This window comes from Ostrinia nubilalis, chromosome 20, assembly GCF_963855985.1.
Source record: "Ostrinia nubilalis chromosome 20, ilOstNubi1.1, whole genome shotgun sequence".
Lineage (NCBI taxonomy): Eukaryota > Metazoa > Arthropoda > Insecta > Lepidoptera > Crambidae > Ostrinia > Ostrinia nubilalis.
This window is the reverse complement of record NC_087107.1, coordinates 3,777,054-3,800,801: the sequence shown is the minus strand read 5'-3', so window position 1 is coordinate 3,800,801 and position 23,748 is coordinate 3,777,054. Positions and strand designations below refer to the sequence as shown.

The following is a 23,748-nucleotide window of genomic DNA, read 5'->3' as shown; positions in this document are numbered from 1 at the left end:
ACAAAATTCTTACTAAAGTGACTGAAAAATTAATTACTAAGCTGCGACACATTGTGAAATACAGTTTTTGTATTTTACTTGTAATCTCATCATAGTATTTATTACATACTACATAATATTATTGGTAAAGCCTCTTTGCTTTATATCCGAGTTATGTAATCAACAATTTTTTGGCATCTTTTTCACAAAAAACATTTCAAAATATTCCTAACAAAAATTTTGATATTTTTAAGCCACAAACAACATATTTATTAAAATTCGCTCTACTTAAAACAATATCGAACCAAAACAGTTATTTGCAGAAATATTAGTTGAGTTTCAATTTTTAACTAAAATCACTCTAATATTATAAAGGCGAAAGTTTGAGAGTGTGTATGTTTGTTATTTCTTCACGTCTAAAGGCATCTACCTGCATGCCAAGATAAATCACTCCAGATTTTAATAAAATTTGGTATGGAGTTAGCTGACACCCTCGATTAACACATAGGCTACGTCTTATTGCGGGCAACACCGCGGGGCACATCTAGTTGGTTATATTTTCATGGCAAATTTTCTCATAAATGATGTTGCTAAAAATCTTTCTACTTTATAAAACTCTCATCTATTTGCGTTGAATAAAAAAGTCAATACATCTGCAAATAACTCATTCCAAGATTTCCTTCTATCGCCTGCGAACTTCGTTGTCAGCTGCGACAGGTGCCTTGGTCGTGGTGGTGGTGGTGGTGGTCGTGGTGGTGGGAGGGTCCAGGCCCTTGATCTCAAACTGGCCTCGAAACAGAGGCCGGAACAACCTCAGGAAGGACTGGTACCGGACTGCCGAGTTCTGAAACGCACGGGGACGGAATGTTAGCAATGATGCGGGCTGGTGATTTTGCTGTTAAAATTTTTGTAGTTGAGAGCAGAGAAACGTTGTCGTTAATTTTTACATAGGAGTATGTAATTAAGAATACAAACAACTAAATAACCTTTAAAAATGCTAGAACTACATACGATATGCCAAACTCGTGACAAAATGTAAAACTTGTCCTTTGCCAACTTATTTACAAAAATCTTTAAAGCTTTGTTTAATGTAAACTTCTCTGAGCCTGTCAACGTAGATAGAGTTTGCATTTATATAGTTAGAACTAGCTTTCCGCCCGCGGCTTCGCCCGCGTGGAATTTTGTCTGTCACAGAAAAACTTTATCGCGCGCGTCCCTGTTTCAAAAACCGGGATAAAAACTATCCTATGTTCTTTCCCGGGACTCAAACTATCTCTATGCCAAATTTCATCAAAATCGGTTGCGAGGTTTAAGCGGGAAAGCGTAACAGACAGACAGACAGACAGAGTTACTTTCGCATTTACAATATTAGTTGGGATAGTTGGGATGTTTCATTTACTCTATACTTTTATATCATTTTGATTAATGTCTGGGTACTTTTTTTACAGAATTTAGGCGTCCCCTGCCATATCCTTTAGCTAAGCTCCAGGAAAATTGACAGGGCACTGGAATCCTGATGTGATGAAGAGTGTCCTGACTGCTAATCAAGAATGTGAAGTCACAAGTACTTAGCCACAAATGCATTACAGCATTATGCAAAGGAAGAAAATTAATTCTCTATACTATGAAAAGACCTACTTAAGCCCGTTTTCTGCCCGTAATTTTTTAGTGACCCCAATGAAAGCAAAATTCCTGTTGTGTTACGCATAGGGGTCACTTAAAAATTAGGAATTGATGGTGAAAACGGGCATTAGCTATTTATGTGTGATATATGTATATTTAGCTCAATGGTGTGACGCACATTAACCTTTTCCAAGGTATAACATACAATAACACACAATAACACACAAAAACTTACAATAACGTCCATACTTACTAAAACTAAAATTAACCTTGACTACTAACTTAACTCAGGTGTTAGCCTTGGAGCTAACTACATGCTGGAACTAGAAATAAGTAAAGACCTTAATTAGTAGGTACAGATTAACCGAACCTCTCACTTTTGTATGGCGCTTACATTTCGACTTTTAGTGCCAATGACAGCAAGTAGCTAATACATAAGTACATTAACGGCATCCCAATTGCTTTAAGTAGGTACTTCTTTTAGAAGGTCGCGGTAATTAGTTAGGTTAAATTTTGATATGTAGTACAGTCAGCACTTAACTAGATATAATTACTAAGTAGCTACATTAGGAGCCGATTCCAAAAAAACAATCATCACATTTAAATTGTCTTTACCGGAATTCAAATACGCAACAGCAAAGAACTACCATTGTAGTCCAGAAATGAAACTGCCTCCTGGAGCGCTCTAGAGGTAACTCTTAACAAAATCTTCGATCAGATTGTGCCTTTGAGATTTTTGTATTTACTTCTTCTTTACTAAAACTATTTTACTTATTTTTTCAACATACTGTACAATGTACTTGTACAGTCTACTTTATATCTGAGTACGGTACATAACCATTTTGGTTTTAAAGTCTAGTATTTGTCACTCAACTCATATTTTTAGGCCAAGGTTCTACAGTCAATATTAAACTGATGAAGTTAAGAAGTGACTAACTACTTGGATTAAGATTCAATTTACCAACCAAAGAAACTTTAGTCTTAACTGATTTTTTTTTACACTTAATACATCACTAGTTTTTTCTAGTTGCTTCTCCTGTATGGATTTTATAGTCTGTGTCACTCAGGAATATCTGATTGGTGTAGTTTTTTACTAGAGAAAACATTTTCGATCGAAATCTATTCGATTGTCTGTGAATAAAAGTAAAAGGGAATTTTTCTAGCCTAAGCATCAATAAATCGATATTCACCTGTATGACATCTCCAACGATCTTAGTGGTCTTGATGAGCAGCGACAGGGACGGACCAAACAACGCCCCCGGGAAGTCCAGGCTGACCTTGTTCCGATCGAACACCGGGATGTCGTCGGCCTGCCTCGCCCCCCTCTCGGAGTTGATAGACAACCCCCTCGTGTTCAATGAGGTGTCCTGAGTAGCGGACGTGGCCCCTGTGTTGATGTCCTGGCTCCACGCGTTGAGGTTCGAGACGACCCCCTGGTTCGAGGTGACCCCCTTGTTCAAGGTGACCCCCTTGTTCAAAGTGGCCCCCTTGTTCAAAGTGACCCCCTTGTTCAAAGTGGCCCCCGTGTTGAACGGGCTCGTGTCCGATGTCGGCAACAACGATACGCGCTCCGGGCTCGTGCTTCGTACCTGGCGGCGGTATGTAATGCCATCCTGTGTGGTTAGTAAAATTTTGCTGAGTTATGTCTACCTTATAATAATGTTAGCAACTTATGTTTTTTATTCAAGCAATATCAATAATTTATTTACAAAAAAATATATACTTACATGATGAAATAACTTAGAATAGTTACAAATGTACAAAGAAACTGATCTGGTAACTTTTTTAGTGTCGATATGTGGTTTACATTGAAACTTAGACTAATTATTGACAATCCTAAGAAGTTAAGGTAACTGTTGGTAAAAATTAACTTATTTCAGTTGGTACGGTTGCCAGCACGTAGACCTACCTCAAAAGTTCAACTTTACAAAACTTTTATCCTTATTCTAACGACATTAAATCCATTCTGGCGATTATTTTGTCATTTAGTAGTACATTAATTTAAAAATTCATTACCACCAACGGATTCGTGACTACTTTTTTTCCCAAATGAGGTTTCTAACAATTTCCTAATCGTGATCATCATTAGTTTTTTTGTCTCTACGTAAAAATCTCTGTTATAAATAAATCTACAAAAGTTTGTGAAACACATTGTAGGTAAGTGTGAGCATAAGTAGATAAAAAGTAAAAATAAATGAGTATAATCAATAAAATTAGTTATAATTATAAAATATTAATATAATTAAATTGGAAATACAAGTTTAAGGTGTATAGCGTTGAGACTGATTCAGTGTTTTCGGTTGTTTATTTTTCAATGAGTATTCATAAAATATTTTGTTGATAACTTATACATGTAAATAAGTAAAATACACAATTTCAAAGGCAAATATTTATTTAAAAACTTCGGTAACATATTTGTTTGGAAAAAGTTAGTATTTATAACATTCGATAGTTGAAGAGAAGATATTTTATTAGGAAATAAAGGATGTTTGTGTGATTAGAAATGTATAATGAGATGATAAGTGCGGATATAGTTGAGGAGTTATAAATGAATAAATAATGAGATAAATGCATTAATGAAGTGAAACAATAAAATAACGTGTTAGCTGCTGTGTTTATTACTTACTAAATGATTCTTATGTGCGTGTTTTCAAAGGAAAAGAGACATATTGAACAAATCTATAGACTAATGTATATCCTCTGTCTACTCCTAAAATGAATGTGAAATGACTAATAAAAAAATAACTGGCATACAAAAGAACTTATAGCACAAATTAAAGACAAGATAGCGACTAGTGTATATACATACAGGCTCAGAAATCGCGTGACTAGAAGCTAGTAACAAATGAGCTTAATGCCTAGTTGAATTGTAATAACCTAGGATATTCTACTTGGAACGGTCAAGCTTGAGTGGTTCTCAAGCAGGTTTTGAACACAATGAAATAAGTAGTTCTCTCATTCATTGCAGGCAAGTTTAGGCGAGTTATACCTACTTGTAATTATTTACCTTTGTTGCATGAAATTCAGGTACCTTTTGTTACATGGGTTTTCTGCCTCGGCGTTTCAGCTTTTTAGAATTCAGAATAGGTTCTGAATTGTTTATAAACTATGAGATATCAAAATAAACTCTTACGCCTCAATTTTTTTAAACAATGAAAAATTTCTTAATATGAGATAATGTTTGAGCCGTGATGACTGAGGAAATAAGGATAAATTATTGACTAATTTAACTATATGGCATATAATTGGCTAGAGGAAGTGGCTGCGAGAAAAAACTATACAAAGATAACTCATTGCAAGCATAGTTACATGCATTTTTTAACGAAAACGTGAAAGTTTTTCACTTTCCCTTATGTTTAAAGTTACTACTTAGATACTTACTGCATCTTTTAAATACATTGTTGGCGATTGCTTACACCTGTTTGTGTTTTGCTGTTGTGCTATTGAATATTCAAATGCTTGTTCTTCAGTTTCTATTTTAATAGTTCGGAAGTTATTCGATACGCATCGTCTAATGCACTTAAAATATTGACTACACAGGTAGTTAAAATTTAAGATAGTTTGATATTGTAAAAGTATTTAGATGATGCTATGTAAAATAAAAATGAGTTATGATCAAAATGATGTAAGTAATAGGTAAGAAAATTTTAAGAACGACAGTAATGAATAAATGGAAACATTGAAAAGTAGTGTTGAAAGTCTGAATGAATATTATTAATGTTTGATATTTTTACCTATGTACCTATGTACAAATAAGCAAAATGAAACGACTCTTATTTCCCAAGATGTCGCTTTCCAACTACCCTTAATTTACTATATATAAAGCGTCTTTATATACAAAAAAATTCTTATCCATCTAATGATAGATCCTTACAGCTATTTACAGTATCTATCAATACATACGCAACATATTATTAAATACAATTTGTATTTAAATGTTTGTATGTCAATATTTCTGGGTTCTTGGCCCCGAACTCTTCTTTATATGATGTACTCGAGATATCAAGAAATAAAGTATAGGCTATTTATAAATAATATGCATGGTTTATGGAGTGATTTAAAGTCTACTTCATAAGAATTGTGACTACTTTCTTACTGTGAAAAATGTTGACATCATTAACTTCCATGATTAAAGAATATAAGAAATACTTTTTAAAGCGACTTTATCCTCTCAACTGTACTGATACCGGTTCAAGGACAAAAATCTATTGAAAAACTGTTATAATTGTGGAAAAAAAATTGCCACAGTAAAGAGTTAATTATTAAAAAAAAATTGGATCTTCTTTTAAAATTGCTCAATATGAAGGCACTACCAAGCAAACTATGATTTTACGAAATACTACATTACAGTGTTGTGCGCTTTATGTAACGGTGTATGTATGCTCGCTATTATACAATAGCTTGATTTGTGCTAAGATACCACTCGCATAGCAAATGCAATACTCGAGATAATTCTTCATTTTGCGCACGGTAGTGCAATGGGCCAAGATTTTACATGGACTCTACTGAAACTTAGTTAAAATAGGGCAAGAATATAAAAGATTCTGAATAATATTTTACATTTATTATGTCTTAGATTTCTGGCAAGACCCTTCATTAACCTATAAAACTTGTAAAATCTTGGACATGAAACTTGTATTCATCAAAATGATTTGATATGCGAGTAATTGTACTACGGGGTGCAATGTGCGTCGTGCAAATAAACAAACAACTGGAAGGAATATTTTATTATCACCAGCGCTCAACCTAAAACTATTTACAACATAAATACAGTAAAAAAGTGCGAAGGAAACTGTACAGGGAAGGTCACAGGGGAACGGATTTCATAACACACTACGACACTGTTCTTATGAATATACGAGTTTGTATGACGAAATCTTATTTCAACACGGACCACTGGGTTTCATTTTCCTAACATCATAAGAATCTTAAACACTGGATACGTTAACCTGATCTGACGACAATTGCCAAGGTCGCGTTTTGTAACCAAATAATTTTAAATGATGTCAATGATAAACTAATTATGAATCAAAAGATTTGTTAGCTTTTCACACGACTTTGTCGATGATATCACGAAACGCTAATAAACTGGTATTCGAAAGCATTTACAGCACATGATTCAATTATAAAATAATGACAAAGACCTAATCAATGGATGAACAATTTAAAAATATATTTACAATAATACTTAATAGTAACTAAGCCAAAAAAGACATGACCTTATAGGACACTTTGTAGTTTGTACCCCTATGTCCTTCCTAGTTTTGAAGCTTTAATAAACCACAGACTTTCCATCGAGACATTCCTTTTAATAGAAGATTACTTTCATTCAAAGATTAATTAACACACGCTCATAATCTCTCGATTGCAAGGTCTGGGTTTATTGTCGTAGTGTGTATATACAGAGAAGGAAATCACGAGTCATCTTCTTCAGAAGAGTCGATCGTTTCGACGGTTCCGCCCGAGTTGCCGCCGCCGCCTGACGATGAGCCTGACAGAGACGTCACAAGGGACAAGATGGATCCGAGTCCGCCCCCACCTGAGCCTCCAGACGATCCACCGGACGATCCACCGAACAGTGACGTCACAGCCTGGATCTTAGGCCCCAAGAGTTGAAGCTTGGGGGTGATCACTTGCCCCACGATGCCGCTCAACGACGCCAGCCCGCTTTGTGGAGGTTCGATGCCGTACTGCTTGTTGATTTCGATGTTCTGACGGTCGAGGTTCTCCACCAAACGCGTCTTGGCGTCGATTATCGAGTTGATTTTCTGTAATTGAAGTTTCGTGTTACTGTGGTTGCAGCGACGCGATGCAAGCATCTTATTACTGTGTCAAGTTTTACGCAACTTTAAAACGCAAGTATTAAAGTTAATTTGTAGAGTTATTTGGCTTAAGATTTTATTTCTCTAATGACTCTCGACTAGTTTCACTTTAATTGTTATTATTACACATATTAGGATCTAGATAGAGTCCATCATATTATGAGTAAAATATTTATTAAAACCAATGTCAAATTTTGGATTAATTTTGAAAACGTCCAGTCGAAATACTGACCCCAAAAACGAATCCCAGCACTGCATTCTTGATACCAAACTTGGCCTGGGTCACTCCCTCAAACTTCCTCTTCTCTCGGGTCTGCTCATCGCCTTCCGCGTCCTGCAGACACACGAACCATCACTACACCACACTGTCACATCAATGCTTGGTCAAGGTAGGCAACTTGGCTTGTGCCAGACCATGGTCAGTGGCTGATATCAGACAAGACAGGCAAACCTCGGACTGTACCAGACCACGGTCACTTGGATATCAGGCAAGATGCTTGGCCTGTGACAGACCAAGGTCAACTTGGCTGATGTCAGACGAGATACGTGGCCTGTAAAGCTTGGTCTATATCAGGACATATCCTTGGCTGATATCATTCAAGGCAGGTCGCAAGCCAAATTGCACCTTGTACCTTGGCCAGTATGGTTTGTAATTGAAAATGATATCACTATCACACCACCAGCACCGTTCACTAAGCACTCCATCACCATGTTACGAAGCATGATCACCGGCACTGGGTTAGTCGCGGGGCGAAATGTATCGTCAAAACTTGTCAAAAATATTTACAAAAATTTGGAAATGCCGAAAAAAACGAAAGGCCGAATAAAAAAATAGTTTTTTTTTGAGTAAAATCAAAATATTTTCATTTTTAATGGTTTCATTATTCAATGATAAAAAATATGTCAAAAGTTGAAATAGAAGTAACAAATGGATGAAATGGATAGAAATGTTAGCTAGGAAAACATCAAATTTTATTTTCTAATATAAAAGATGTAATAAAAACAAAATTAACTTAATAACTGATCTATGGTACACGGTAAGGCAAATGAGAAATCTTAAATAATTTTTTGTGGTTAAATCCGTTATTATCTTGATAGCATCACATAGTTACACAAGTGGCAACGAGTTAACTACACAGTATTCGAGTATGTGCCAATATCCGTTTAGGTAAATTGATTATTTGCCAGTTCAGTGAATATATGTTCATGAAATTATTCCTCAATGTATGAGTGCACAACGTTAAAGTGTAATAATCTACGAGTTACTTAAAAACACTGAACTACGTCGTTAACTATTTGTATGCATTTAGCATTGACCTTAGAAGACTTCAGCTTTTTATTCTTGTCTAATGATGTGAAAAAAAATTATAAGTATAAAATCGTTAAGACTCAAAGAGCAAAGTCGATGTATTTTTAAAGACTCAAAGTTTCATGAACTGTTTTTGGTAATACTTTTTTTATACAATTTATAATGTTTACAGACTAATGTTTCAACATAGTAACATGCAGAAACTGTAAGGATTTCATAATAAAATAATATATTAGTGTATTTATAATTAACGTAATTAATGGAAAAATAAAGACATGATCATATTATAAAAATAATAGGTTTCGCTGTTGGCATAATATTGCACCAATCATGTAATTTTTTGTAACCGTCAATTTGTGTTTTAATTACAATGCATAATAACTGCCTGCGATGACCACGAAATAATTGTATTGTATAATCTTACATTATTATAACTAAGTACTCAATTACATTGTGTGAAAAATCCTCCGTCATCATGATATTTAATGTAAAGGGTAAAGTAACTAAGACTATATGTGTGTATTTTTTACTAGATGGATTGACAGATGAATGTTGATTTGGTGTGCATTTAGAAGTGCATACGTTAATTTGACGTATCTAATTGAGTTCTCATATAAACAATAAACATATCCATTACTTGTCCCAATTTAGAAAGCTTGTAGCGCAAACAGAAAAAAAGAGGAATAAATTCCATGCGCGATACAAGCTTTTGAAATTCTTTGAAGAAGCACGTTTTTAAAAAAAGTTTTTTTTTATTATAATTTTTTACTAGGTCAGTCAACATACAAAATTACTTTTGCTAAATCCAAGTAAGAAAAAGTATTATGATTCAGATTCAGATCAGATCCGTGTGTTCGCATTTAATTTACATATTTTATGAAGGAAGTGATATGAGTTGTAAATCAACATACGTATTGCATTTGCTGACTTTGTGGTGTAGAGATTGACCTTTACATTAATAAACCTTGACTTCCATGCTTTCTCAATCAGTTACATTCTTTTTTAAGATCAAAGTCTACAAACTGACAAAGATAGCTTTGAAATGGCGTCCACCTCAATAATAAAAGTTATTACAATTATTTAACCACGATAGAGTTATAACACGTCACGATTGATGGTTTCATATTAACGCAATATGAATTAACCACTGATACTTTTGCAATGTTAAACCTAGTTTTTTACTTTCGAGTCTTTGGTAATGCTTGTCTTTAATTTCTTGATAAGCATGTCTATTCGATTTTATTTGTGTAGGCTGTGTAGCACATGAGTACTGGATGATACGGGATGGGTGTTTCATTTATGATTTCAGACATTTAGTTAAGTAAACTCTCATCATTGAAGATTGAACTTTTGTCACTCTCCTTCTCTATCGTAGCAATTGGAAATCAAAAGCTCTCAAGCTTTATGAGTCCCCATAGAAGTTATACAAAGCCCAATTAGATATAACGTTGGAATAACTTAACGTGCCATCCAAAGCACGAAATCACATCTTTATTAGTAACTAGTCCAGTAAATATGCGTTATGAGTGGGTTCACCACAATAACCCAGCGGTCAACAAGGATCTATTTTTGACCCACTTAGGCTCGGTTGCACCGTCTTAGTTTAAATTTGGCAAACGTCAAAAATCTGTCAAACTCCATACAAAAACCACCGGTTATCGTTAAATTTACGGTCAAAGTTAGGTGGTGCAACTCAGCCTTAAAAAAGGAGGTTCTCATTTTTGACTGTATGCGTTTTTTATGTAGTGTAATTTTTGTATAAGATAAGAAACTGCTGATGATAAACTCTTGCGCACATCATCTTCGGGCCAGTTTCAAAATTAAAATGCCTAAAGCCACCCGAGTAAGGTCAGGAAGGCTACGTGTGTGAGTGGCGGGTGTTGCAAGCGACCTCAGCGCCTGCGCAACTGATAGACTAAAGTGCAGTGGTTAAATCCTTTTTATTTGCAACGATAAAAAAAGGTTCATATTCTTTGCTTTAAGTAAATAGGGGAGACCGAGGAGAGTTGTGATATTGTCGATTTTTAGAAACCTAATAACTGTCAATGAGCTCGCAATAGCACGTACTATTTGTTAGCTCGAGACTTGAACTAAAAACGCGCACTGTTACGGAGCTTGCAAGTACATAGTTAATAAATTCAAAAATATCCACAATGTCACAACTCTAATCGGTCTCCCCTAACCCAAATGGTGACAGAGTGTCGCAAAGGCTAAAGGTCCTTGTGTGTCACGTCCTATCATATTGATCAGATATTAAAGGATACAAATCAGTTTTGAATAGCTGGACAGTTCCCTAGTAAATATGCTTGCTTATAAACTGTAGAATCGATGACTTTATAAGATGATACAGTGTTTGATTCAACGACTTCAGTATTCCGAAATGCATGCAATCCTAAGGCTATCCCTATATTTATAATGATCACATCTCTACGCTTGAGATTGTGATCAAGATCAGGATGGTTTAATAAAAAAGTTCCAAGGATATCCATTTGATGGTTGTAAAGTAGTACACGGCAAATGATCGATTGGCTGAGTGACATTTAATAGGACATGTCAAGAATTTGCGGCTTGGACATAAATCTTGCGGCGGGTCGAGGCCGGTGGCCGCTCTAACACCGCATTATCGTAAACTGAACCAAAAGGGTCATTTGCAATTTGTTTTAACGACTAGTCGCGAAAATGTACAGACGATATATCAGGACACACAGACAGATCAGGGCACCTACCTTTTAATTGCAAAAAATAATTAGTTTTATGAGTTTTTTTTTAAATTAGCCTCTATTAAAACTACATAGGAACAAGTATAGACGACAGCTCATGAATACACCTTTTTGCTGCATATTAGACTTTAAAACCACATCATTAGGTTTGGCCTGATGTGTTGCCCACTGTACTTCTTCTCAGTACCAGCCCATATGTTGTCCCGAAGTGGTGGTAGGGCAAGCTATATTTGGGACGTGTTTATGCGCCCTGGAAAGGATATATGTACTGAATAAACTATTTGAATTTGAATTATTTTTTATTACAACTTGAACCTTTTTGAATTTTTTACTGAATATTACTAGGAGCATTCAAATTCAAAATACTATATTTGTATGGCAGTTCATTAGAAACCCATTACCATTGGGACTAAAAAGTTCAAAGACATTTGTTTGTATGACAGTCAATAGCTGTTCTAATTCACAAAAGACTCATCTTAATGCTTAACTTAATTCAGTACTGAATATTCCAAATAAAAAAGCAGATATTTTATAATCGAGAACTTTTTTACATTCCTGAAAACCACTGAAGCCAGAAGTTCATCTGAAATTATCTCAAGTACGAGTAAAGCAACTTATAAACTATCATTCTACATTGGTTTTAAACACACATTAAATTATTTATCGTTCTTCATACATCATAAATTCTGTGATTTATAGAATGAGCATTTAAGATCATCGTGTAGATGAATAGGTCTTTTTATAGACTTACGCAACTGAATAGAATGGATCCCAGGTTTTTATTAGTGTGAACCTAGATGCAGTCTGAGAACGAAGTTATCAGTCTAATCTTGCTACTCATCGTTTATATTACACGCCTTTCTAATGGATTTTGGAAGATATAATGATGAGGAAGTGGCTATTGCTATTTTAGCAAGTAGAAGAGTTTTAGCAAGAACTTACAAAATTAGACAATTTTGTAAAAAAATAATAGCGGAAGTAATTTTAGGTAAAAATTCTGTAATGTGTAAGCAAAATTTTAATTAAAAAGGATTTGATCATAAAAGATCAAAATGTGCTAAATCTTATTACTTAAAACATGAGATTTTATGAGCAAGTAGGCCTACTTAATGACCTACTATTTCGACCTTGATGGCTTAAGTATCAAACTTCAGTTGTAATCTATACTTATAATAAATCTGTAGAGAGGTCAATTCTGTACATGAAATATATTTGCAAAATAACTATCAGAGGGTGATTAGTGATCGATACTGATGCCAAAAATGCAATCAGTAAATTTTTTGTCTGTCTATCTGTCTGTCCGTCTGTATGTTCCTTATAGAAACAAAAACTACTCGACGGATTTTAACGAAACTTGGTAAAAATGTTCTTCGTACTCCTGGGCAGGTTATAGTATACTTAGGAATTCCCACGGGAACGGGAATTAGCAGGAAAATCCTTTTGTATGAAAAATCTAAACCACTTAAGTTAGACGCTTGAAATTTGGCATGCAGGTATCTTAGAAAACTTAAAGCTTAGTTACAACAGGATATTGCAAAATTCCCACGGGAACGGGAATTAGCGGGAAAATCCTTTTGTATTAAAAATCTAAACCGCTTAAGTTAGACGCTTGAAATTTGGCATGCAGGTATCTTAGTAAACTAAATGCTTAGTTACAACAGGATATTGCAAAATTCCCACGGGAACGGGAGTTATCGGGAAAAAACATTTGTATGAAAAAATCTAAACCGCGTAAGATAGACGAAGGGGGTAAAACGGGATCCACGCGTACAAAGTCGCGGGCGGCCGCTAGTCATTAAATAAAAAAATAATTTAGCAGCTCAATAAAATAATCTAACAGATCTTAGGAAATTCAATGACCTGCCAAAAGAAATATAAATTAATACTTCACATTGAAAATTGACAGTTGTAAAATTGTATACTTAATTGTAGCTATTATTTTACAATGGCTTAAAACCACAATGTGCAGAAATAAGCTTGACTCTACAATTATACGATATAAAGATAAATTAGCATCATTACGTTTCAACTATTCAGAGGTCATTGTTGAATACCAAGTAGGTATCATCATTTCATTCGTGTTCACACGTAGAGAATTCCAATCAATTAACATCTGATATTAAAGTTTGCGAGTAATTCCAATTCATTTTCAACAGACTCCGTCTTATTTTAGAACTGTGCTATTTAAAGATCATAATTATCATAATTTCAGCCAAAGGACATCCACTGCTAAGCTGGACATAGGCCTCTCACCAATGATTTCCAGACTGGTCATTTAATAGCAGCAGTATTTCAAATATAACTTTTTCTATATCTCGAAAATTGCGAAAAGAAGTCTATATTTGGTTTTTTTATGCATAATTATTGCAAACAAATAATAATTTATGTCTTCGTTCTTACACATGAATGGTGCAATATTATCGGTGTCAGTGAAATGCATAATGTAGCTTTAATAAACAATATTGAGTGCTATTCCACGCAGCTCTTGCATATTATAACCCAATTAATTAATTAATTAATGATACATTTTTATTTAACAATACGGTACAGATACACTATTGCGGTATACTTACCTACTATAAAGTTAAAATTATGTTGCATTTTCGGGCAATACTTAATTATATCTTTTTGTTCGCCTGACGGTTCAACCAGATTGTACCTACTGTAAAAATTACTAAAGCTTTATAATAATGTCTATGCGGGGTAACAAACGAATGATTCCTATTTTTTCGCAATTCGCTCCATCCTTCCGTAGTCTAGGCTGGACTCTTTTGGCTCAGAGGTTTTGGTTTTGCCTCCAGATGAGAGAGGGACACACCTAAATCTGTAGGTTATCTGTTTTTAGTTGGATCAAAACTCATAATCAACATAATTTTCTGAAAATTTTGGAATCAATTTCTTTGTAGGGTAACGAAAGTCCCAAGTCAGGACCAGAAACATAACCAGCCCATGTGACCCTAGTTGTTAAAACCCGCACGATATTTAAGAAGAAGAATATTAATTGGACCCAAATCTGCCAATTAGACTCGCGGAATTTGTGTTAATGATCGGTTCATGGGAGCTCAACGAACCCAATGATGCTTTTTACCCGAGTTCCCATACTCTTGCGATATCATATTGTTTTGTAACGCTAACATAAGCATTCTCATATCTCATACCTAATAATAGGAAACGTTGATCGATTACTGACACCTAATTGGTTAATAGGCTAATTGTTTTGATGATTTCAATTGTAATTTATTTAAAAAACAGTGTCATTAAACATTTTATTTGATCAAAAATTATTCATTTTAATTATCAAATCATAACTTATAAATAAATTCATTTAAAAATGTTAATTGAAGAAGTGAATCGTGACACCTGGCGTAATTAATGTGTTACAGGCACAACTGTGCAGCGCATCGTAAATAATACGAGTATGTCACCTCCTTCTCATCTTTATCTACCCATGAAAGTAGTTCTGTTTTCTGAAATGCCTAGTACCTATTCTTTATTTACAAATAAGTTTGGAAACATTCAGTCAGATTGTTTATAACACGCTTGTTATAGTAAAAATGCTGTTACTTGTGACTTCGCAAAATTAATTTGAAATCACTTTGACTCTTGCTTTGAAGAAGCTCGGAATTAGAAGTATATTATGAGTTTTTTATAATGATTGATTAACTACATCTCACACCTTAGTCTGTACCCTGCTTTAGGCAGTTAATTTTCTTGACATTTCCCCTCGTGTCCGTAATGAACAATGTTTCGCGACAGGCGGGCGGCCTCGACCCGCCGGCCCGTCCACTTCGTTTCTGCGATTTCAGCCGTCCATTTATATGTATGTAATCTCAATTAAGAACCTTTGTATTTGGATAATATAATCTTAGTTAGGTAAGCTTTAGTGGCAGAAGAATTAAGCATTCTGTGATAAATCTTTATTGGAGAATTACTCGTGAATCAAACAATATTGCATACAAGTTATTTATATTCATTTTAAGTTAGCCAGTTGAAAGTGTGTGTGTAGTCAAATCAAATAGTTTATTCAGCCCATAGGGCCTTTCCATGGCACTTATACACGTCCCAAATGTAGCTTGCCCTACCACCACTTCGGGACAACATAATAGGCTGGTGCTGAGAAGAAGTGAAGTGCATGAACTATAATAATACCTAATTACCAAGATTTTCAAGATACCGGCTACGAAAACCAATTTGGGTCGTCAATCTCCTATGTACAGACTCCTTAATGACTACAACACACTACAGAGCAAAGTTCGGGATTTAGATGTATTTTACGATAAGCACCCTAAATTTAAAGATAAATTGCATAAGCTTAAGTTCTGCGATGTAGGGCACGCTTCTTTTTTTTGTTATTATTAGTTTTTTTAGTTTAGCGAGTCGCTTTTGTATTCGTTTTAAATCTCTTAAATAATATGTAATTTAAAAGAAAACCGTCTGAATGTTGTGCTTACCCTTAACTGACATATATACTCGTATCAGAAATGTTATCTTCATAAATGTTAATCATAAGAGTATAATATATATGTTGTTGGTATGCCATATAAATAAATAAAATAAAATAAAAATAAAAATAATTATACCTATACATAATATGTTTATTTGCCCCCTGCGGTAATCAAACCCGCAAACGCACTATGCAGTACGTAAACCATTAATCAAACCTGAGAAGTCGGTACGTAATTGTTAGACATTGGTTTTTTGTGTTAAGTATTTCGACGAAGTCAATAATATCATTCAATAAACAAAAGTCACAAAATCATTAAAGATGTGACCGGACATGACCTAACATCAAGATTCACACGGTCTCACTGAAAGTATTATTTCACAAGCGCTGTAATTATTCTACTTTCAGTGATCACGGCTTTAGGAAGAGGAACCGGGGTAACCCAGTTGAGCAAGACAATTGTCGTGGGTGCAATACTTTGAGCACACAAAAGATAGTTAAAAGTTATAGTCTTTATATCTATAAAAGCGAAAGGTTACTCACTCACTCACTTATCACGAAATCTCAGAAACTACAAGTGCTAGGAGTCTCAAATTTTGCATGGGGATTCCTTTTAGAGCGTAGGTGCTCACTAAGACAGGATTTTGCAATTTTCGACCCCTAAGGAGGTGAAAGGCGCGAGCGGCCGTTAGTATATTTGTGCACATTATGTTAGACTTTTTAAAGAGGAAGTTCCATTAGTGCTTTATGCGTGAGAAATTATTTAGCTGTGACCAATTTCCTAGGCGCCCCAGCAACAATACATTCATTCTCTTATTTTGAGTAGTATTAATTTATTAATTGCATTAATTTATTAATGAAATTAAACCTTTAGTTTCTATAAACTGTTATTAAGACTCTACCGTTCACTTGAACTGAGAAATAAAAATAAATAATAGTGAAGAGCAAATAAATATCACACAAAATCTCTATCCCAAACTAAGAAAAGCTTGCTCTATGACGATTGAATATCCGGTAAGCATACTTATACTAATACATCAAAAATTACTAACGTCCGTTATTTTTTTGTAATGTCCGTGCTCATGCTATTAGCATCTTCCGAGAGATCCAATCCGTATTACACTGCTATATTTGAAACCGTAAAACGTCATCACCATATTTTACGAGTCCATCTTCTTATTATAACATTAAACTCCCACAAACCATGTCTAAATATTAAATAACTTAAACGTCAAAGGGACTGCGGTATTATCTAACCGTGATTGGCCAATGGCTGCGGCGGCGCAGCGAAAGTGATTCACAGTCCGGCAGATATGAGACACGCGGACTGTACACTTGACCGGCATTGGTGACCCACTGTCACGTGACCAGATTATAAAAGAATTTAATGTCACGTGACTAGAAATATAGTTTTATCGAAGAAGTTAAGTTTTCGTTACCTTTGAGATCTGGAATATCCCTGATTGGCTCAAGGTACCTTAGTTACTTATTTTTTAAATAAACAACTTGAAAAAATCGTACTGCCTAAGGCGGGAATCGAACCCACGACCTTTGGCTTGCCGGGTGATAGCTCTTCCAACTGAGCTACTGTATGAACCCGTCGAAATTTTGAGAAGTTTGAGAAGCGACTCTAATCGCTAAGAAATTTTAATACCTTACTTATGTTTCCTGAACAAATTGTTATAAAAATATCATGCTATGTAAACTGCATTTAATTCTTATAAGCCACAAGCCTTTTATTTTCAATCTTTATGTTGAACGTGAAAAAAATATTTACCGATATAATGTGTGCTCTACATTTATCTGAGAGTCAAGCCAAGGTCCAAGGACTCTCTTTCTACCTAGTACTAGACTATGAAGGAGTCATTTACTCAGTATGTGATGTAGAGCATGCAATTAATTTATTATTACAGTATACGGACTATGAGCTACTTCTGAATGACGGGTTTCAGTTCCAATATAGAGCTGACTAGCTTTTGCCCGCGGCGCCACCCGCGTGAAATTTAGATCGGCATAAATTATAGCCTATACGTTAATCTGGGTTACAAACAATAATACTGTAAAGTTTCAACAAAATCCGTTCTGTAGGTACTTTTTGCGTGAAAGAGTCACAAACATCCAGACATCCAAACTTTCGCATTTATAATATTAGTAGGATAAAACGTAAGTATTTTAATATTCTGTTACCACACATAATAAATCACCTAACACTTTTACACCCTTCCGTAGACATAACAATATGGTCAAAGAATGATGATATTCTTAAATACGCTCACCGAATCGCAATTTTTGTATTCTACTTAACTGTTGCATACAAATGTGACTTAATTCGTTTCATTATACAAGTACATACGTTCTGACCAACTTTTCATATAATTATAGCCTTGCATGCGAACATAATCCCTATATTCTAAAAAATAAGAGTCAATAGTCGTTAAAGATTTGAATATTAGGCACTTGCCTTGTTATTACGTGCAATTGAATGAATGAATAAATGTTTATTTTGCACAGTAATACATGAAATAAAATTTGAATACACTAAAATCAATGATTCAGTTAACATACCAAATAGCTCTATTAATAGAAATAAATTGATAATCATAAGCTTGATCACAGTATCGATTTCAAATATTCATACAAAAGAAACATTAGTTTTTTTTTAATTCAATACATGCTTAAAACACTGTATAGTCAATCTCTTTTAAAATCAAATCAAGATTTAAAACTAGTTTGTCAAGTAACAAGTGCGAAGTGGGCATGGAAAGGGATGACCTTCGTAAAATTCCACGTAAAAATATAGACCATAAATTGTATATTTATATGTGAAAAGCGAGCTCAAGTCGTCAGAGACACACTAAAAGTAGATTTAAAAGCTGTTTTTAAAATATTGTCGTAAATTGTTGACGGAAATGCGCTGTGTTAAATAGTATTGTACAAAACTTGAAACCGTAATTAATTTATAAATAAAGGTCATCAAGTAATGATCCGTAACCATAGCTTATAATCTTATACCGATTTCTTCCTTCGATAATTAAACATCCTTTCTAATATACACAATAATATCAAAATATGAACTAAAGTTAATTAAATGGAAACATGATATTTGCATGCCAACAAATAAAAGTAAATTGAGGTATGTAATACTTAATTAATGCTTTATCAAGCATACGGGAAGGTGAGTCCGGCAAGGCTGGCCAAAACACTTTAAATGTAGGTTAGCCACTGTATTGTCGAATATTTCACGCTAATAAACGTTAGTCTTTATTAAACTCATTAAAGTTATTGGTTTGTCCAAGTAGGTGGGACTGGATGACATTCTTTTTGCTTAAGGGCAATTTCATATTATTGTTTGTTTATTTAAAAACTTTATTGCAAGTTATAAACAAGAAATAATTGACGAATTTAATGCATATGGTATTCTCTACTACTTAACCTTTGGGCCGAACAGAAAATGAAGTTGAGAGTAGATTACTGATTTTATCAATCATCCTTTTTTATTCTTCCAAATAAATTTATCATTGTTCTCTTCTCTAGGCCTATATCAATCAAAGAGCCATATAAAAGATGTGAGTCATTCAAAAGTTATCAGACATTCTGACCAGACTAGACTTCATCAATTGACTTTTACTAAGTTCAACGACCTTACTTTTTTGACCTATGCCAACATGCCACAGGTAATTTCGTGTAGCAATTTCTTTTTCAGTGACAGGTAAACGGCACGGTTATACGAAATATTGACTTAATAAACATTTATTCATTGTGTTTGTGTAACAAATTATAACACATAGAATATGTGCTCTAAATAAATACTATTCTTTAGTTACTAACTTTAGTTCTCATTAATAAATCCAGCTGAAATTGTTTAGTGGTGAAGTATCTCTAAGAGCAAGGATACCAAAAATAAATAAGTGTATGTAATAGAAGAGTACCTATTGTAATACACTTGGTTTGAACGTTGAAACGATTCGATTACACATTAGTATAGACGCTAAATACAACACGCCAAAGTCTCTACAATAACAATTAAAGATTTTAATCTCTCGTCAAACAACCATAGATTTAATCAGGGCATGTGTAACATCGACATATTATTATCGACTATCGATAATGTTCTCGAAGGGGTCGAGTTACGTCACTCGTCTGAAGGAACGGCGCTCTTGCGCAATAACCGGTGCGCGTGCGCTGAAACCGGCTTTCAGTAATTTTATACTTGGTAACACTAGTATTAAGGAGTTAGTTATCCTTGAATTTGTGTGCTAATCTATATCTCTAAAAGCGAAAGGCCACTGACTGATTGACTGACTGACTCACTCACTCATCACGAAATCCCAGAAACTACAAGTGCTAGGAGTCTCAAATTTTGCATGGGGATTCCTTTTAGAACGTAGGTGTTCACTAAGACGGGATTTCGCAAAATTCAACCCCTAAGGGGGTAAGACGGGATCCACGCGTACGAAGTCGCGGGCGACCGCTAGTTACTTGATATGTGCTTATTTGTATTTCAGTATAGTATGGAGAATTTCAACATAGTATGGAAAGACAGCATGAAAATCATTGGGGGAGGCCTATGTTCAGCAGTGGACGTCCTGTGGCTGAAAATATTTATTTAAATGTATTCAGTATTGACATTCATTAGCACAACAAAGAAATGAAATGGATGCAGAAATAAATATTGTGAAAATGTAATGATGATGATGATGATGATGATGATGATAATGTACCCATATGAAAAGTCTAGAGCTAAGATCAAATCGATATTTCCCCATTGATCTGGAATTGATCAGCATTTAGAATGATTAGTAAATGATGGTCTCAAGAATCATTGAGATGTAAAAATGTTATAAAATCTGTTTTCGTCCTCTTTATTATGAACTAATAGAGCATTCTACTGTATATAATATTATATGTATATTAAGATTTAGCTGTTAGCCTTGTCGGAATGCTTTCTAATCCTTGTACCTATCAATAACTAAATTACGAAACAATCCAAGCAGTCACGTAAATCACCTATAATACTACATTTATCAAATAGGTTGTTGTCTCAAGGTATATTCATCATCATTGTTTAGCCAATGAAGCATTCATCGTAAGGTTTCGATTCGAAAATATATGAGATAGTGTCCTATTGGTTTTGACGTTTCTTGGGGATATAGCGCAGTTATCCAATCGATATCGAACGAAACCGGCTACGGGACAAACCTATTGCGAAATAATTAATCGCCCCAATTGATTTTGAAATGCATTTTGTATTCGTTTAAGGCGTTGGTATGCATAATATGTGTTGGCGACCGTATAAGCCAAAATAAGTACTCGGCAAAGTAGTGCAAACCTTGCGATCTGAATTTTACATAATTTATGAAATAAACGATTAATGTTGACCGAACAAATCACTTTCACCGATCAAGTTTCTTTGTACATTTTCGGCATGTTGGTGACATCACACAGCACTGATGACATAGGATTGTATATTACGGTAACTGACACAAATTAAGTAATGGTAAATTCATTACAAGGTCATACTTGTTCTTATTGAGGTACAGGTTTATGGATACCAACCAATTAATTAATACTGACATCACTATGAATGGATCATTAGTGATGTAATGCCACCAAATGTCAAAATACAGTTTGACGTAAGTAAATAGCTGTATAAACTGTTAAAAGCTGCATGGAACAATTAGGACTAAATTAAAAGGAGAGCAAAGAGAAAGGTTTTAATTATTTATCTTCGACTGTGTATTTCTTTAGTTAATTATGTAAATTTTAACATTCATAATATGCGTCGCTTTTCATTTGTTTACGACAATTTTTCATGTGTATATGTAATAAAAGATAATGTAGAGATTGTATACATTGATCAAATAAATCAATATTTAACAAAACAGTAATTTTATTATGACTTTTTCTCGAGTGTTACTTTTGTTTGTATGAAAGCTTGAAGCCAGTTACTTCTGTTTCATACAAAAGACGATCTATTTACAAAAGCAGAGATCTCTGAAGGTCAATGAAGCGTGAAGTATTGTTAGATAATAATTGTTTACATTAGCTGTCAATGAGTTAAGTGTAATGTTTATTATCAACTTTGTGTTACCTTATTTTAAAGGTCAAGAATGAAATATACAATTTTTATTTGACCTTTTTACAGTACCAAGATTAAGCAATTGCTTAGAGTTTATCTTTTACATAACAAAGATGAGATAACGATTTTGAATGTTAAACAGATTTTTTTCATGTGTATACAGGGTGTCCCAAAATTAGCACGTCACACTGACACTGGAGTTAGCTGAGTCTAAGACGCATCGAACAAGCTTAATATGTCCATAGAAAAGTTTCATAAGTTTTAAGATAGTAATATGAGCAATTTTATTTATTCATTTCCACAAAAAAGTTTGATGAGTTTTGAAATATGACTCATATTAGTTATTTTCAAAAATGGACTTAATATACTTGTTAGATGCGTCTTTAACTCATTTACCTCTGGTGTCAGTACGTGCAAAATTTGGGACAAATAAATACAGGGTGTATTAAAAAAAACTATTTCAAAATTGTCTTTAGTTTCACATAATAGCTCACTTTTAGCTGCAGAACTAAAACCTAGTCAGACTACTTTCAAATACACAGTCGAAGATGCCTTTCTAACGTACCTCGATCGGTTGCAGCGTGTTGTCGTCGGCCAGCTGTCTCCTGACCCGCACGCTCGTGAGCGGCGAAGCGGCCGCGACGGCCAAAAGAGCGGTGAACGCGAGCGCGAGCGTACGTGCGTCTACCATCGTGCGGAACGGTGTACTGGCCTCACGCCTCGATGCAACCACACAGCCGCGGGTGGGGCGCATCGCTTGCACAAACTATTACGCGCACACGTGTGGATTGACGAAATTACTGTATGATAATGTTTACATTTTTAATTTTTGGACTTAGGGGCCATCGATAAAGTACGTCACACGAATTTCATGATTTTTTGACCCCCCTCCGTCCTTGTCACAGGTGGTCACATTTCTGAGACCCCTCCCTAGTGTGACGTCACATGTTTTGCAATTTCACATCGAAAAATTATTAAATTAACAGCAGTTCCGAAATTAGTTTTAATTCCATTTAAATTAAGTACTTTTTTTATGAAATCAACATTATATCAAATATTTGAAGCAATTGAAATGTAATGTCACGAAACTTAGGACCCCTCCCACCCCTTGTCACACTATGTCACACTTTGTCAACCCCCTCCCCCCCTCTTTACGTGTGACGTACTTTATGGATGACCCCTTATTTTGTAAAAGTAGGATTTGAGAATTGCGCTTATTGGTTAGGCTTGACATGACATGACCTGGAATTAACAAATTGAAAATTTTATTTCGTGACTTAAGGTCATATGTCCCCTAGATGGGTCAGAGGGCGTCCACAACAGTCCTCCATCGCGTTCGGTCTTGAGCTTCGTGTTTGATCTCGCTCCAAGTCTCACCGATCTTCTTCGCCTCTTTATTAATAATTTTATTTCAATTAACATAATTTTACATACGAATATGTTCACTAAGCACGGTATTTTCTGACAATAATGTTGCATTACAGACATGATCGCAGGTTTCTAACGCGTTGATGTCTTTTGTATGTGATACGGATTCAATAGATTGAACTGCTTTAATTATGCGTTTATTTACAACTTTACTGCACAGAATAAGTGTTAAATTCTATAAATAACTATAAGTCAAGACTTTGGTAAAAGAGAAACATAATAATATGTGGAATCCACTTTCGGAACCATAAGTAAACAATGTCTGATGTCCCTAGAACCTTAAAAAATGCATGAAAGAAAAAGCGAACGATCGGGGGGTCGCAAAATATTTTTCCATACTGGGG

The 23,748-nt window shown here is 34.6% G+C and overlaps 1 protein-coding gene across 2 annotated transcripts; it reads right to left on the bottom strand.

The window, feature by feature from the left end:
• Positions 1-217: 217 nt before the first annotated feature.
• On the bottom strand, positions 218-22,754 carry LOC135081475 (uncharacterized). Of its 2 annotated transcripts, none has more exons than XM_063976182.1 (3): positions 22,542-22,754; positions 2,793-3,215; positions 218-823 (listed from the first exon to the last, which is right to left on the bottom strand). In XM_063976182.1, the coding sequence occupies exons 1-3, from the start codon at positions 22,728-22,730 to the stop codon at positions 662-664; spliced, it is 774 nt and encodes a 257-aa protein (XP_063832252.1). In that variant the 5' UTR covers positions 22,731-22,754; the 3' UTR covers positions 218-661. The 2 variants fall into 2 exon arrangements, with proteins under 2 accessions (XP_063832252.1, XP_063832253.1); XM_063976183.1 differs by lacking the exons at positions 218-823; positions 2,793-3,215 and adding exons at positions 6,315-7,370; positions 7,657-7,758.
• Between the last annotated feature and the right edge of the window lie 994 nt (positions 22,755-23,748).

What these genes read in the sequence shown, in the direction of transcription:
- LOC135081475 (XM_063976182.1), bottom strand. Translation starts at nt 22,730, where the DNA reads ATGCGCCCCACCCGCGGCTGTGTGGTTGCATCGAGGCGTGAGGCCAGT. An exon ending in ACACGCTGCAACCGATCGAG is followed by an intron (nt 3,216 to 22,541) that starts GTACGTTAGAAA and finishes CTAACCACACAG; the next exon opens with GATGGCATTACATACCGCCG. An exon ending in TCGTTGGAGATGTCATACAG is followed by an intron (nt 824 to 2,792) that starts GTGAATATCGAT and finishes CGTGCGTTTCAG; the next exon opens with AACTCGGCAGTCCGGTACCA.